Raw genomic sequence first — 16,220 nt, 5'->3', positions numbered from 1 at the left:
ACATGAACAAGACAGGACACCCCTCTACCGGGAATACAAGACAGGACACCCCTCTACCGGGGATACAGGACAGGACACCCCACAGGTTACATCACAGACTGACACACATAAATACAGGAACTAGCCTAGAACTATATGATAACTATTGGAGATTCCATCACATCTTATGGCCATAGAATGCTTAGCCCACCACTACGCCAAAGCACTCCAATGACGGTGGGTCCTAACGCTAAACCCTGCTTACAGAGGTACGAAACAAACCAAACAAGAAATCTAAACACATAGCAATGAGACATACCTTTAGACTGCAGACTGCGACAAACATAACGGGTGGGGCACACCTATGAAGGAAACAGAGCTGAAGCAAAGAGCAGAACTAGGAACAAGGAATGGAAGATAAGGACAGAGCATAAGGAAATCCAGGAATGGATTGAAGCAAAACAGAGAAACTGAAGCAAGATTGAGATATGCAGTTGGACTTACAAGTGTATATAATACATGTATATGATCTGCCCATTGCATTTTTTGTGTGGTTAGAAGAGAAATCGTGATAGAGAAATCTAATAATAGATAATCATGTTATTAAAATTCTGTTTCATACATAGGTTTTAACCATTCTACGTCAAATTATTATTATTTCTTTTGTACATTACAAGATACTACTCATGATCGAGCTGCTAGCAACCTGAGATATTTTGAGAAGTTATTGGAAAATGAGAAGACAGAAAAACAAGTAAATAAGACCTTAGTCACAGAGCCAGCTGAGCCTCGCCCAGGTTTCTATGAGAGGCCCTTGGACTACCTTCCAGAGAGAGAGACATACGAAGCTCTGTGCCGTGGAGAGGGAATCAATATGGTAAGTAAGAGATCCTATTGGTTGTTCTGTTTTGAATCAAGGTACCAAATTTATTATGATAAAATATGTGAGTACACCACTGTACACAGGTCTTCACAGCATACATGCTCTTCTTTACTAGTTACTTATTTCTACTGTGTAGAAAAATTAAACACATTAGTTGACATACTGGATACTCTTATTTACCATACATACATGCTTTGTTCAGCAGCACAACTATATGGGTGCAGCTGCAAAGGTTTTTCCCCCTGTAGATCACCACACAAGACTTTGTAATGTTCTACAAAACATTGTTAATTAGATTCCTTTATTTGTTCATTGTTTTAAAGACTCCACGTAGGCAGAAGAGACTTTTTTGCAGATACTATGATGGAAATAAAAACCCTCTTCTGATCTTGGGTCCTGTTAAAGAAGAAGATGAATGGGACAGTCCACGTGTTGTGCGATACATTGATGTTTTATCTGATGAGGAAATAGAAAAAATAAAGGAACTGGCCAAACCAAGAGTAAGTGACAACACTACTACACATCTAATACAGTGCTTTCATAATTTACCTCTTTGAGTCTGTTTTCTGAAAATAAATGCACCAAGAAAAAAAATAGGCTTGACTTCCCATGCAAAACTTAAATGTCACTTTGTGATGTAATTTCTGAAAACTATACGACTTACAGTGTCATCAAAGAAAAGGAACATGTTAATGGGAATTAACATGGGCATTCATACTAGAATTTTCTTTAGTATTGTTTTGTGATTTTTAGGTTTTTTTTTTCATTCAGACCAGTTGTTGTAACTTTAATAGTCAAGTTGTAGTGCTAAAACACAGTTCTGTTTTAATCATGGGGCCTAGGTCCCGTTGAAGTACGTTTTGAAGTGTCTGACCTTTTCTCAAAGCCCAAAAATTTGCAATATTTACTCATAGTAAGCAATGTTCCTCGGGACTTGCCTAAAACAAAGGGGAGTGGGACATGCTTTCTTCAGTCCCCATTAGCTGGATTGCCAGATGTTTCTACCTTCCACCTCCAAACAGTTTGGGAGAAATTTGATCTATGCAAGTCCCCACCATTTTTTGCATAGTTATTTAGTCAGTGGGGCATGTAGTAATGTGTACTTAGTATATAGGTGTTAGCATAAGCTGGAAAAAAGTTATGCATTAGTGTCCTTATTTCCCAGTTCCCTCTGTGTGCAAAGCATGCAGTAAATCCTGTCTTCACTGCTATCCAGTGTTGTCCAGTCTAGTTGGACTTGTGACAAACTAAAGCCACAGTTTGCAGTTGTTTTTTTTAGCAAAATGAGGATTGCAAATGGGATGTTTGACTCAATTTGTGTATTTTTAATGCGTGCAATGCAATTACTGCAGTGTTCAAGTCTCTAGGAGGTTTCTAGGTTACCTGGGGTTTTTAACAACAAGCTTCACAAGTGGAAAAAGATTATGGTTAGGTGAGTAATTCTACATTAAGGACCATTTTTAAAATTATGGGGGTTTCTGCTAAAGCATTTGGTATACAAGATAATGATTTATTAAAAAAAATATTGATCAGAAAGATCCTCTGTAATTTCAGAACTACAAAATATACATAGCGTGAGGCAGTTTTGCACTTAATAAACATAATTCATCTCTTTGATTTTTATTCAGTGTCTCCAAAGTATATCCCTGAATATTATGTTTTTCATTATTCATCCAGTTGCTGTTTAAACGTCTGTACAGACTCTGATAAAACTACTTCTGCAGGCAGAGAATTCCACATCCTTATTGTCCTTTCTGTGAAAAAACCTTTCCTTTGCCTTAGACTCATTCTCATTTCTTCCAGTTTAAATGCGTGACCACATGTCCTATGCATAGTCCTGTTTACGATTTCCAGATTATAGTTTCTATTGGTTCATAATATATTTGTATAAGGCTATCATGTGCCCTTTGAGGTGCCATTTTTCTAAACTAGATTTAAATTTCTTTTGCCTTTCTTCATAACTTAAGTGTTTCATTCCTTTTATTAATTTTGTAGCCCGCCTCTGCATTTTCTAGGGCTATAATATCCTTCTTTAGAATAGGTGCCCAAAATTGCACAGCATATTCAAGGTGTGATCTCACCATTGATTTATAAAAAAAATATTATATTTTTATCCCATGAATTGATACCCCTTTTGACTATACCTTACTGGCCTTAGCAACTGCTGACTGACATTGCACATTGTTGTCTAGTTTGTTGTCTATAACAATTCCCAAATCCTTCTCATTTGCTGTTATCCCTAATTCACTACCATTTTTTCACCGACTATTGCAAGATCATTTATAAATATGTTGAATAAAATTGGTCCCAGAACAGGGACACCACTTACCACTTTTGTCCAGCCTGAAAAAATTACCATTTATAGCAACTCTCTGTACTCTATTATTAAGCCAATGTTCTACCCAAGAACAAGAATTTTCATTTGACACGGTTCCACACAATAGCTTAGTGTCACAGAGCTGGCTAGTCCGTCCGACTACCTCCGCTGTCTTGTGCTTCCTTAGCCTGGGACACACACACTTTCCCCGGTTTCCCAGTCACTAGCCGAGACTAGCAGTGTAGGGTAAAACCAAAACAAAGACTGATTTATTTCTCACACACAGGGCTGGATATATCCAGCAAAACACACATGGGGCAACAGGGGCAGTAACGGGATTAACAATACAATAGGGTCCCAACCTCCACTATCTTTTACTGGCCCAAATCAGTTCCAGGGATGGCCGGGGTAAATGTCTGTAGTAGTGGAACTGGGGGGAAGGGGGGGGCAACATAATAATACACCATGGGGTGGAAGGGTCTGATATTAAACTAAAACAATGGTGGTCACTCCCTGCTTGCAGATCCTAGCTGTCTGCCAGAGAAAATCCCCTCAGTAAGTGATGAGATGATCACAGAAGTCTTTACAAACCCAGGGCCTTGATCTACACTTCTACTTACTTCTTTGAAGAATGCAATTGAGTTAGTTTGACATGACCTATGTTTCATAAAACCAATGCAGATTTTTGCTAATAACACTCTTCTTCCCAATGAATTCCTGAATATTATCCCTTAATAACCCTTCCAATACTTTCCCAGCTGCAGACGTTAAGCTCACAGGACTATAATTTCCAGGCAAAGAGTTTAACCCCTTCAATCCCCTATGGACGTACCGGGACGTCCAAAAAACGCCCATTAAGAAACCCCTATGGACATATCGGTACGTCCAGCCCTTCGTGCAGCGTCAGGGACACATCCCTGCCGCTGCACGGGAGATCAGGCTGTCGTTTGACAGCCTGGACTCCCCACTGACTGGGGATATCCTGTCCCCCGATGAGGCACAGACGCTGCGATCTCTATGCACGTCTGTGAGGATCATAGAGATCACAGTGTGATCGGTGCAGGGGGGATCGCGGGGAGAGGAGTGAGAAACCATGTCTCTCACTCCCCCTCCCGTCCTGAAACAGAAAAGCAGAAAAAAAAAGTTTATTCATTTAAAAATAATAATAAAAAAATCATTAAAATAATAATATAAATAGTAATAAAAAAAATGTGAGCTGTGATGTCATAGTGACATCACTGGCATGTTCAGGAGGTCCATAAGAGGGCCTCTAACCATTTTTGTGTAAAAAAAAAAAATACATAAAAAATAAAAAAAAAATTAAAACAAAAATATAAAAAAGATAATAAAAAAAAAATTAAAAAACCATACATCCCATTGCCCTAGCATAACATCTAGCCAGTACCGTATTTGCTCGATTATAAGACGAGGTTTTTTTCAGAGCAAATGCTCTGAAAAATACCCCTCGTCTTCTAATCGGGGTCGTCTTCTAATCAGACCTCAAACAGAGGCCTGATTATGAGACTAAGATCCAGATCCCCCGCACCGCTGCAGGGAACCTGGATCCTTCTGTCCCCCCCCCCATTTAACACACACACTTACCGGTGCTTCCTGCTGTATTGCCAGGGCAGCGGGTTGACGGCACCGGTGCGGGGAACTCTGATCTCTGACAGCCGGGGAAGGTATACGCGACGGACGCAGACAAACCCCGCTGCTAGCCACACCTCCTTCCGGCTGCAGCGGAAGGAGACGTCAACCCGCTGCCCCGGCAATACAGCAGGAAATTGGAAGCACCGGTAAGTGTGTGTGTGTGTTAAATGGGGGCATAGGGCATTTCTGGAATGCCTTATACCCCTATATTCCACTCTGGCACTTAGGGGGTTAAAAGGCATATTATGGGTCAGAGTGGCATATAGGGAGGTATAATGCATTTCAGGAGGCAGAGTGGCGTTAAGGGGGCATTTAATAGAGCACTCTGCCTCCTGAAATGCCTTATACCTCCCTATATGCCAGTCTGCCCCATAATATGCCTTTTAACCCCCTAAATGCCAGAGTGGCATATAGGGGTATAAGGCATTTCTGGAGGCAGAGTGCTCTATACAATGCCTTTTAACTCCCTTAATGCCACTCTGCCTCCTGGAATGCCTTATACCTCCCTATATGTCACTCTGCCCCATAATATGCATTTTAACCCCCTAAATGCCAGAATGGGATATAGGGGTATAAGGCATTTTTGGAGGCAGAGTGGCACATAGGGGGTCAAAAGGCATACCATGGGGCACAGTGGCATATAGAGGGTTAAAAGGCATATCATGGGCCACAGTGCCATATTGGTGTGGCAAGCCTGGGGACAGATGTGCGTAACTGGGGGACAGGTTGGAAAATACAAGGAAATAAAAACAAAAAAAATATTTTTCTCAATCATAGCTTTTATCAAAAAAAAATAGTTTACATGAATTAACATTTACTGGTAAAACTTTTTTCCTTTAGGGTCGTCTTATATTCAGGCTTTTTCTTTTTTTCCTAAGTTAATATTCATATTTTGGGGGGTCGTCTTATAATCGAGCAAATGCGGTATATCCTCCCTGCCCCCGTTCAAAAACCCCAAACCCGTTAAGCCATAGGCATAAAAATTATACAAAAAATGTATAAAAAAGCTTGTGGGGACTAAATATCAGTCAATGCTTCAATGGAGCATCAGCATTGAAAGAGTTAAAAAAAATGTAAAAAAATAAATATAAATAAAATTAAAAAATTCATAAATAAATAAAAAAAATAACAGCACTGACCTGAAAGTCCAGGGTGCTTCCAGGTCAAATGCTGGGCTGATGATGATCAGATCGCTCCTGGCCAATAGGGGTGATCAAATCATTGTGGCAGCCCATGGATGACACTGCCCTACAAAGAGAGAGGGGTCATCTAGGGTAATTATGAAAAAACACAAATTATTAATAATAAAGAAACAAAAACATAATTATTACCTGATCACCTGTCGGTGACATTTTAAGTCGCTGATTATTGATCGGTCTCCCTGATTGATGTCAACGGCCTAAACCTGTCACTAACAAGTAATCTGATAAAAAAAAAATATTTAAAAAGTTTAAAAATTGAAATGCGCATGTTCCAGTTTTGCCCTCATAGCTTCCTCAAAAAATGCTTGAACTATACATGTGAGGCCTTATTGGGACCGGGGGATGTTGGTGAACAAAATGTGGCATTTTCTTCCACTGTTACACTTATGGTGTGCAAGAAATTCAATGCAACATTGAAATTTATGCGTTAAAACGCAATAAAATAATTTCCCTGTGAACTTTGGCAGACATCAGTTAAGAAATGGCTGGCTGAAAACTGTCAAAACTACCCTAGTTGAACACCTTGACTTGTCTACTGTTCATAAATATATACTTTTATGGGGAAATTTACAGTGGGGGCTTCCAAAATGTCCCAAATGGGATATGGGCCCAGTAAACGAATTACTGAAAACTTGTGCATGTTCCAGTTATGGCCTCATGGCTTCCTCAAAAAATGCATGAACCATGCATGTGAGGCCTTGTTGGAACCAGGGGATGTTGGTGAACACAATTTTCTGCAGTTGCACCTATTCTATACAAAATATAATATGATCCTTTTTTGATACGCTACGGTCTGTCTTTCTGCGATTTGTGTGGGGTTCGCGGAACCCTCGGGTTCGATTTGCTACCCTGATCCTCCCCAAGGCTGCTGGGGGCCTGGCTTTGCCCTGCCCCCGCTCTTACTACAGGGCCTGCCACCTGCTTCGGGTCTTGGAGTGGTCTCACAGCCCCGCCCACAAGCAGTGGGTCGCTGCCGAGGCGGCCTTGCTTGGCCTCCCCATGAAGGGCTTGCCCTGTCCCCTCTCCATTGACCCCGGTCCGGGACAACCCTGATTTTCCACCCGGGATGGGCTGCGACCTCTTCCCGGCCTCCAGCCCTGCTGTGGGTCCGACGATCCAATCCTTCCTGTCTGTGGGTGGTCTTAAGCCCCTAACGCAATTGGCTGCCTGCTCGCCTCCTTCCCTACTGGATAGGTTCCGTTATGCTCAGTTGTGTAGTTTTTTCCGGTCTCAGCCCCGGAAGCATGCTATGTTGCGCAGCTGCACACGATTTGAGGACCTATGTCTGGCTTCCTCACTTCCGCCGCATGGCATTTCCAGGTTGTATGGCCTCCTCCTTGAGGCCTTTCATACGCTTCCACCTTCCTTCATGGGGAGTTGGGAATTGGAGCTTCAGGCCACCTTTTCGGATGACCATTGGGAGAAAATATGCCTCCTCACGCATGGTTGTTCTCGGAGTAATGGGGACCGGGAAATGTCCTACAAATTGTTAGCCCGCTGGTATAGGCCCCCGAGCATCACTTCCGCTTACCGCCCTGATGTCCCCAACAGGTGTTGGAGATGCGATGCCACCCCGGGCTCCCTCCTTCATTTGTGGTGGTACTGTCCGCGCATTGTCCCGTATTGGACCTCTGTTCATGCACAGATGCAGCGCTTAACGGACAAGTCCATTCCATTCACCCCGGAATTCTTTCTCCTTCTCCATATGCCTTACTCTGAGCGTTGGTTCCGGAAGTCTGTGTTGCGTCATCTCCTGACTGCGGCGAAGGCTCTGGTCCCCCTACACTGGGGTAGCCCTGATCCACCTTCTTTTCGGGAGTAGGTACTCCGCGTGGAGCGGATACGGATTTTTGAGGAATTACATCTCTTGGCGACTGGGGCGACTGAGCGCTACAGGTCCACCTGGTTCTATTGGTTGGAGTTTGTGTCGGGTCCTCTTATCCGCCCCCTCTTGGCTTAGACTTTCCCCCTCCCTCTTGCGCGCTTCTCTTCCTTCTCTTTTTTTCTTTCATTCCCTACCCTTTTTTTATTTTACATTTATTTTTTTTTTCTTTCTCCTCCTTCTTTTCTCTCCCTCCCCCTGTTCCCCGTTATCTTCCCTACCCCTGTTCTCCTCCTCGTTCTTTGTCCTTGCCTCTATGTGTCTGGGGCTCCATATGCGCCAGGTCCCCACTTGAGCCTGTGTTCTGGGGCGCGTTTCAATTGCCGCGCTTTCTCTATTACCTTCGCCCCTCTGCGTCCTCTCTGGCCGCTTCCTCAGTGTGCTGGGTCACTATTGTTGTTTTGGAATGCACGCCTTGTCGTGAGCCTAAGACATCGATTGCTCGCCATTCCTACTGCTGCTATTTATTTCATGCATTGTATGGGGATACCTCATGGATGTTGTGTATTTTTGACTTGTACCTTCCCCCTTCCCTTTTTTCCTTCTGTTCCCCCCTCTTTGAACTACCAAAAATGAATAAAAATTGTGATTTACCCTAAAATATAATATGAAATCTAAAGCAACATTGCAACATATGCAAAAAACCCCCAAAAATATAAAAATACCTCAAAATTTGGCAGCAATTGGCGATAAAATCCCTGTTTGAAAAGTGTCAAAATGACCCTTGTTGTACACCTTGACTTATCTACTATTCATAAACATATAATTTTGGGGGGATAATCAGTATCTGTGACAACTATTGCAGTTATTAGACTACCATGCCAAATTTGAAAAAAATTACATTTTAAAAACGTGATGCATGCCTTGCAATATTTGCCCTATACTGGTCAAAATAGATTAAAATCTTGGCTTTATTGGGTGGTTTCCAAATAAGGACAAATTAATGAATATATTTTGGATAATTTTTTCCCATTGGCTCAATGTGTGTACAATTTGTATGTATACAAAACTGTAAAAAAAACTTTTCATTTCCCCCCCACTTTTTCCAGTTTATTTCAAACAAAACAATGTACTACCCAGCTTAATATGGTTTCAAATGAAAGCCCTACTTGTGCTGAAAAAAACAATATATTATTTGTGTGGGTGCACTAATTGATATGAGAGAAATTACAGTTGAAGAAAGACATAGCAAAAACACAAAAACGGCTCCGGTCCTTTAGCGACACCTTAGTATCAAAATCCCAGTCCTGAAGGGGTTAAATACTTGTGGGTGTTGACATTAACTTCCTTTAGTTGTTGTAGTACTTTGTCCTGAGTAATCCAATCACAGTTTGTCTGCAAGTGTTTTCCAGAAATCATTTGCATATCTATTGCCATAGGTTCCTCCTTAATATAGGAAAATTGTTGATTTTGGGGTTGATTTTGCTCTTTCTGATTTTCTAGTTTAGCCCATCTAATCGCCTTTTTGCATGCATTATTGGCTTCCTTATATCTTATATAGGATGCCTGTGATTTGTCTGATTTAAATGCTTTAACCCCTTGATGACAATTGCCGGTCCGGGCACGTCACCGAAAATCAAGTCGTTAACGACAATTAACGTGCTAGGACCGGCACGTCTTTAAACGGGTGCAGAAAGCGATCTATTTTCGCTTTCTGCACCGAAACGGCGTTGCTGTAATGCCTCGACCTCGAGGCATTCAGCAACGCCATGATCGGCACAAAGGGCCCATCTCTGGCCCCTCCCCGGGGCGTCAACATCCGCCATACTTTGTTGCCCGTTTTAAAACCGTTTAGGAGGCGATCAACTTAAATGGTGTCGCTGGAATGCCTCGATCGGGAGGCATCCAGCGACACCAAACACTTACCTTGGGATGGACTGTGACCGCTCAGCAAGATGGCGGCGGCCCGGAAAAAAACCCAATAAAGACGAAAAAGTTCGCTAGATGGTCTCCCGACCCTCTAGAGAACTCTGGCTCCACTTGCAGGTTGAATACAGGTTCTGCATTCAACCATGCAAGTCAATGGCGCTCAGCTTTCTAATCACAGTGTGATTAGTAAAAATAAATTAAAAATAAAATAAAATTAATAATAATTAGAAAAAAATAGTAAAAAAAAACAGTAAAATGTAAAAATAATTTCCCACTGATGTCACTATCAGGGGAACCTTCAAGTTGAAAAAAAATGTTAAAAAAAATTAAAAAAGGCAAAAAAAAATAAAATATATATATAAAAAATATATTTTTGTGAGCAAGTCCTAAAATTAGCATATTAGCTTAAAACAATTCTCGCATGGAAAGAGTTAAAATACTGGCATATTAAATGCCCATGGGGTGTTTACTTGATGGGGTAAATTGAATTGGCCAGGTTCAACAAGGTCCCAATTAACACGGGGGGAAGGATGGCCACACATCTAATTTCCAATTAGAAAAATGCACACGTACCAAATGTGGCCTTTTAGTTCCCCCCAAAAATGACAAACCCATGCACGTGGGGTATCACTGTACTCAGGAGATGTTGCTGAACACATATTGGGGTGTCATGTGACAGCGGCATATACCAGGAGCTGTAAATTCATACATAAAGTAGGTGTGTGTGGGAAAAATACACACACAAAAATACTGCTGCAAACTTTGAAAAAATGCTGGTGGTAAAATGTGTGCATTCAAAGAGTTAAAATACCAGCATTTAAAATACCATGTGGTGTCTAGTTTTCAAAAATACATGGTTTTGTTGGGCACACTGAAATGGCCCGGCTCAAAGATGTACCAAATAGGGCATGGGCAGTGGATCCCCAAATGCCAAAGTTCAACATTGAAAAATGTGCATGCCCCAAATGTGGCCCTTTTGCCCCCAAACAGCCAGGCAAAATCATTCATGTGGGGTATCACTGTGCTCAGGAGATGTTGCTGAACACATATTGGGGTGTTTTGTGATAGTGACATATACGAGAACTTTTTAATTCATAACTGAAGTAAAATGTGTGTGACAAAACAAATGCAAAAAAATGACTACCACAAAGTTTGACAAAGACTGGTGGTAGATATGGTGCATGGAAAGAGTTAAAATACTAGCATTTGAAATACCCTGGGGTGTCTAGTTATCAAAAATATATGGGTTTATTGGGCACACTGAAATGGCCCGGCTCAAAGATGTACCAAATAGGGCATGGGCAGTGGATCCCCAAATGCCAAAGTTCAACATTGAAAAATGTGCATGCCCCAAATGTGACCTCCCCCGGGTTAGCCCCCCCATATAAATTTTTTTTACAAAAGATCATGGCATTTGTTAGATCTTTGTTAGATCAGGTTTGATCAACTGTTTTTTTCGTTAGATCTACTCTAAAATAGGCAATATTAACAATCTTTTTCAGGGGGGGCTAACCCGTAGCCAGCCTCCCTCAACAAAAATTTCAACAAAATGTTACTGATTATGATAGCTCTACGTTAGATCAGGTTTGATCAGACAAAATTTTTGTTAGATCTAGTCTAATTACTGAGATATTGCATATTTCATGAGGGGGGGCTGGCCCCCCCTCAACTGAAATTTGGATTTTTTTTTATGGATCTTGGTAGATATTCGTTAGATCAGGTTAGTTCAACTGTTTTTTTCGTTAGATCTACCACGCAGGAGGCGGTATTCACAATCCTATTTTGTGTGCGGGGGATGGGTACACATACGGTCTGGCCCCCCCTCAACTGAAATTTGGATTTTTTTTATGGATCTTGGTAGATATTCGTTAGATCAGGTTAGATCAACTGTTTTTTTCGTTAGATCTACCACGCAGGAGGCGGTATTCACAATCCTATTTTGTGTGCGGGGGATGGGTACACATACGGTCTGGCCCCCCCTCAACTGAAATTTGGATTTTTTTTTATGGATCTTGGTAGATATTCGTTAGATCAGTTTAGATCAACTGTTTTTTTTCGTTAGATCTACCACGCAGGAGGCGGTATTCACAATCCTATTTTGTGTGCGGGGGATGGGTACACATACGGTCTGGCCCCCCCTCAACTGAAATTTGGATTTTTTTTTTATGGATCTTGGTAGATATTCGTTAGATCAGGTTAGATCAACTGTTTTTTTCGTTAGATCTACCACGCAGGAGGCGGTATTCACAATCCTATTTTGTGTGCGGGGGATGGGTACACATACGGTCTGGCCCCCCCTCAACTGAAATTTGGATTTTTTTTATGGATCTTGGTAGATATTCGTTAGATCAGTTTAGATCAACTGTTTTTTTTCGTTAGATCTACCACGCAGGAGGCGGTATTCACAATCCTATTTTGTGTGCGGGTAATGGGTATACATAGGGGCTGAAAAAATGCATGTACACAGACCTAAACAAAAAGGATCAGTTTTCTGTTTTTTTTTTTTAATAAACAGTTTAATTAGTATAATAAAACTAAATATTAAAGTTATTTGCATGGTCTAAAACACAACTAAGTAAATACTGTAGAAAAAAATGTGCAGTGCTTTTACAGCAATGTCTAAAAATGGAAACATGAAACATCTTGAACATGCATAATAAATGCCCATAGTGTACAAATCCTATCTAATTTGGAAAATCAGAAAAACATTGTTTTGGTGTATGTAAACCAACATGTAGCTCAATTAAGAGGTGTGGGCCACATTTACATCCCATTGTAGCATGTTGATTGCATTTATATGAAAATGGTCTATGAATGACCTTAGATTAACTTTATAAAGAGTGTTTAAAACTATGTCTTACATAATTTGTTACATCTGTTATGTTAACAGAAAAAGCTACACCTTAACATATACAACTACCTCTGAAAGTCCACATACTTTGTTTGGGTCAACAGTTTTTACAGTGCGCACCATATCATCGTATACCTCCCAAAAATTGTCTTTTCTTCTACAACATGAAATGTAATGGCCTCCTTGAAATTATACACTGAAATTATACAATGGAAATTATACACTGAAAGTAGTATATATATATATATATATATATATATATATATATCCCATCAGGGCCGGCCCAAGGCAAAATGCCGCCTGGGGCGAATTTTAAAATGCCGCCCCCCCCTTCCCTTATCGTCCCTGCCGCCCCCGCCCTCTTGTACTTACCTTTCAGCAGTCCTGCGGCGAGTCTCCCTGTTCGGTCTCGGTGCCGGCTTGTAATGCTGAGCGCCGGAAATCTTCCGGCACTCAGCATTATAAGCCGGCACCGAGAACGAACAGGGAAACTCGCCGCTTTAAAAAAAAAAAAAGGGCTTGGGGCGGCGAAGTGCCGCCCCTTCAAAAGTGCCGCCTGGAGCGGTTGCCCCACTTGGCTCCATTGTCGGGCCGGCCCTGTATCCCATATACAGTAAACCAATACCCACCTTAACATTGAGTTAGTGGTCACACAGGATGTGTTTCTTTAACAACTGTTATGACTGGAGGGAAATTATTATCCAATCAAAGAAGATGTCATACACAGCATTATTGAAATGTAACTAATATCTTCAGGCTGGACATATGCTGACCTCAGCCAGATTAGTTCACCAATATTAAAGCAACTGTATCACCTAAACATTGCTTATACTGTGAATGCAGAGAATAAAAAAATATTGAAAGTTATCTATACATTGTGTTAGGCAAACTGCAAGAAAATGCCTAAATTCGGAGAAAAATGTGTTTTAAATGTGTCTGTGGAGTCTGTTATTTATGACATCACCTCATACCTCCCAACATCTCGGCAAATTGGGACGCTGGCGCGCATGTGTATTGCTGCCATCACTCTTCCTAAACTGTGAAGATCAGAGTGTCAGCGTACAATGCTGAGCATGTCCAGTAGTCGTTTTCTGGTGACCCAGGCACCAGAGAACACGATCAGGACCCGCAGGATTCTGAATCCCGAATTCCATGGAACAGAGGTAGAGCTCAGCGGGACAGAGCCTCCAAATCGTGACTGTACTGCATTAATCGAGACAGTTGAGAGGTATGCACCTGTGGCTTGATGTGCAAATGAACAGGCATGGATATGTAAAATCAAAAGAAGATTGTGAGTAGATAGATCTAACGAAAAAAACAGTTGATCTAACCGGATCTAACGAATATCTACCAAGATCCATTCAGTTGAGGGGGGCCAGACCGTATGTATACCCATCCCCCGCACACAAAGTAGGATTGTGAATACCGCCTCCTGCGTGGTAGATCTAACGAAAAAAACTGTTGATCTAACCGGATCTAACGAATATCTACCGAATATCTACCAAAATCCATAAAAAAAAAATCAAAATTTCAGTTGAGGGGGGGCCAAACCGTATGTGTACCCATCCCCCGCACACAAAATAGGATTGTGAATACCGCCTCCTGCGTGGTAGATCTAACGAAAAAAACTGTTGATCTAACCTGATCTAACGAATATCTACCAAGATCCATTAAAAAAAATCCAAATTTCAGTTGAGGGGGGGCCAGACCGTATGTGTACCCATCCCCTGCACACAAAATAGGATTGTGAATACCGCCTCCTGCGTGGTAGATCTAACGAAAAAAACAGTTGATCTAACCTGATCTAACGAATATCTACCAAGATCCATTAAAAAAAATCCAAATTTCAGTTGAGGGGGGGCCAGACCGTATGTGTACCCATCCCCCGCACACAAAATAGGATTGTGAATACCGCCTCCTGCGTGGTAGATCTAACGAGAAAAACTGTTGATCTAACCTGATCTAACGAATATCTACCAAGATCCATTAAACAAAATCCAAATTTCAGTTGAGGGGGGGCCAGACCCTATGTGTACCCATCCCCCGCACACAAAATAGGATTGTGAATACCGCCTCCTGCGTGGTAGATCTAACGAAAAAAACAGTTGATCTAACCTGATCTAACGAATATCTACCAAGATCCATAAAAAAAATCCAAATTTCAGTTGAGGGGGGGGCCAGACCGTATGTGTACCCATCCCCCGCACACAAAATAGGATTGTGAATACCGCCTCCTGCGTGGTAGATCTAACGAAAAAAAACAGTTGATCTAAACTGATCTAACGAATATCTACCAAGATCCATAAAAAAAAATCCAAATTTCAGTTGAGGGGGGCCAGACTGTATGTGTACCCATCCCCCGCACACAAAATAGGATTGTGAATACCGCCTCCTGCGTGGTAGATCTAACGAAAAAAACAGTTGATCTAACCTGATCTAACGAATATCTACCAAGATCCATAAAAAAAAATCCAAATTTCAGTTGAGGGGGGCCAGACCGTATGTGTACCCATCCCCCGCACACAAAATAGGATTGTGAATACCGCCTCCTGCGTGGTAGATCTAACGAAAAAAACAGTTGATCTAACCTGATCTAACGAATATCTACCAAGATCCATAAAAAAAAATCCAAATTTCAGCCCCCCCTCATTAAATATGCAATATCTCAGTAATTAGACTAGATCTAACAAAAATTTTGTCTGATCAAACCTGATCTAACGTAGAGCTATCATAATCAGTAACATTTTGTTGAAATTTTTGTTGAGGGGGGGCTGGCTACGGGTTAGCCCCCCCTGAAAAAGATTGTTAATATTGCCTATTTTAGAGTAGATCTAACGAAAAAAACAGTTGATCAAACCTGATCTAACAAAGATCTAACAAATGCCATGATCTTTTGTAAAAAAATTTAATATGGGGGGCTAACCCGGGGGAGGTCAAATGTGGCCCTTTTGCCCCCAAACAGCCAGGCAAAATCATTCATGTGAGGTATCGCTGTACTCAGGAGATGTTGCTGAACACATATTGGGGTGTTTTATGATAGTGACATATACCAGAACCTGTTTATTCATACCTAAAGTAAAATGTGTGTGAAAAAACAAATGCAAAAAAAAAATACTACCATAACATTTGACAAAGGCTGATGGTAGAATAAGTGCTTGGAAAGGGTTAAAATACTAGCATTTGGAATACCCCGGGCTGTCTAGTTTTCAAAAATATATGACTTGATGGGGTAAATTGCATTGGCCGGGTTCAAAGATACCCGAAATGGCACATGGGGGGAAGAATTACCAGATTTGGAAAAAATGGCTTTGAAATAGCAAAACGCTACCCCTACTTATTGCCCCATAATGTGTAGAAAAAAGCAAAAAAACATAAAAACATTGAGTATTTCTAAACTCAGGACAAATAGTAGAATCTATTTAGCAGGTTTTTTTATTACCTTTTATAGATGAGTAAAAGATTTTTCAACTAAAAGTTAGAAACAGTCATTTTTTTCTAAATGTTTCACCATATTTTATACTTTTTTTAATAGTAAATAATATGATACAATCAAAACAATGTCATCTAAAGAAAGCCCTTCTTGTCCT

The 16,220-nt window shown here is 41.1% G+C and overlaps 1 protein-coding gene across 3 annotated transcripts in view; it reads left to right on the top strand.

Moving 5' to 3' along the window:
- The window catches only part of P4HA2 (prolyl 4-hydroxylase subunit alpha 2), a 142,371-nt gene that overhangs the window by 52,851 nt on the left and 73,300 nt on the right, over nt 1–16,220 (top strand). For all 3 annotated transcript variants that reach the window (XM_053465324.1, XM_053465325.1, XM_053465322.1), the window contains exons 7-8: nt 657–856; nt 1,186–1,362. In XM_053465324.1, coding sequence (XP_053321299.1) covers nt 657–856; nt 1,186–1,362 — 377 coding nt within the window. The remainder of the gene's footprint in view (nt 1–656; nt 857–1,185; nt 1,363–16,220) is intronic.

The sequence above is a fragment of the Spea bombifrons genome, chromosome 4 (genome assembly GCF_027358695.1).
Source record: "Spea bombifrons isolate aSpeBom1 chromosome 4, aSpeBom1.2.pri, whole genome shotgun sequence".
NCBI classification, from domain to species: Eukaryota; Metazoa; Chordata; class Amphibia; order Anura; family Pelobatidae; genus Spea; species Spea bombifrons.
Note: the sequence above shows the minus strand (reverse complement) of the source record. Positions and strands in the feature narration are given on the sequence as shown.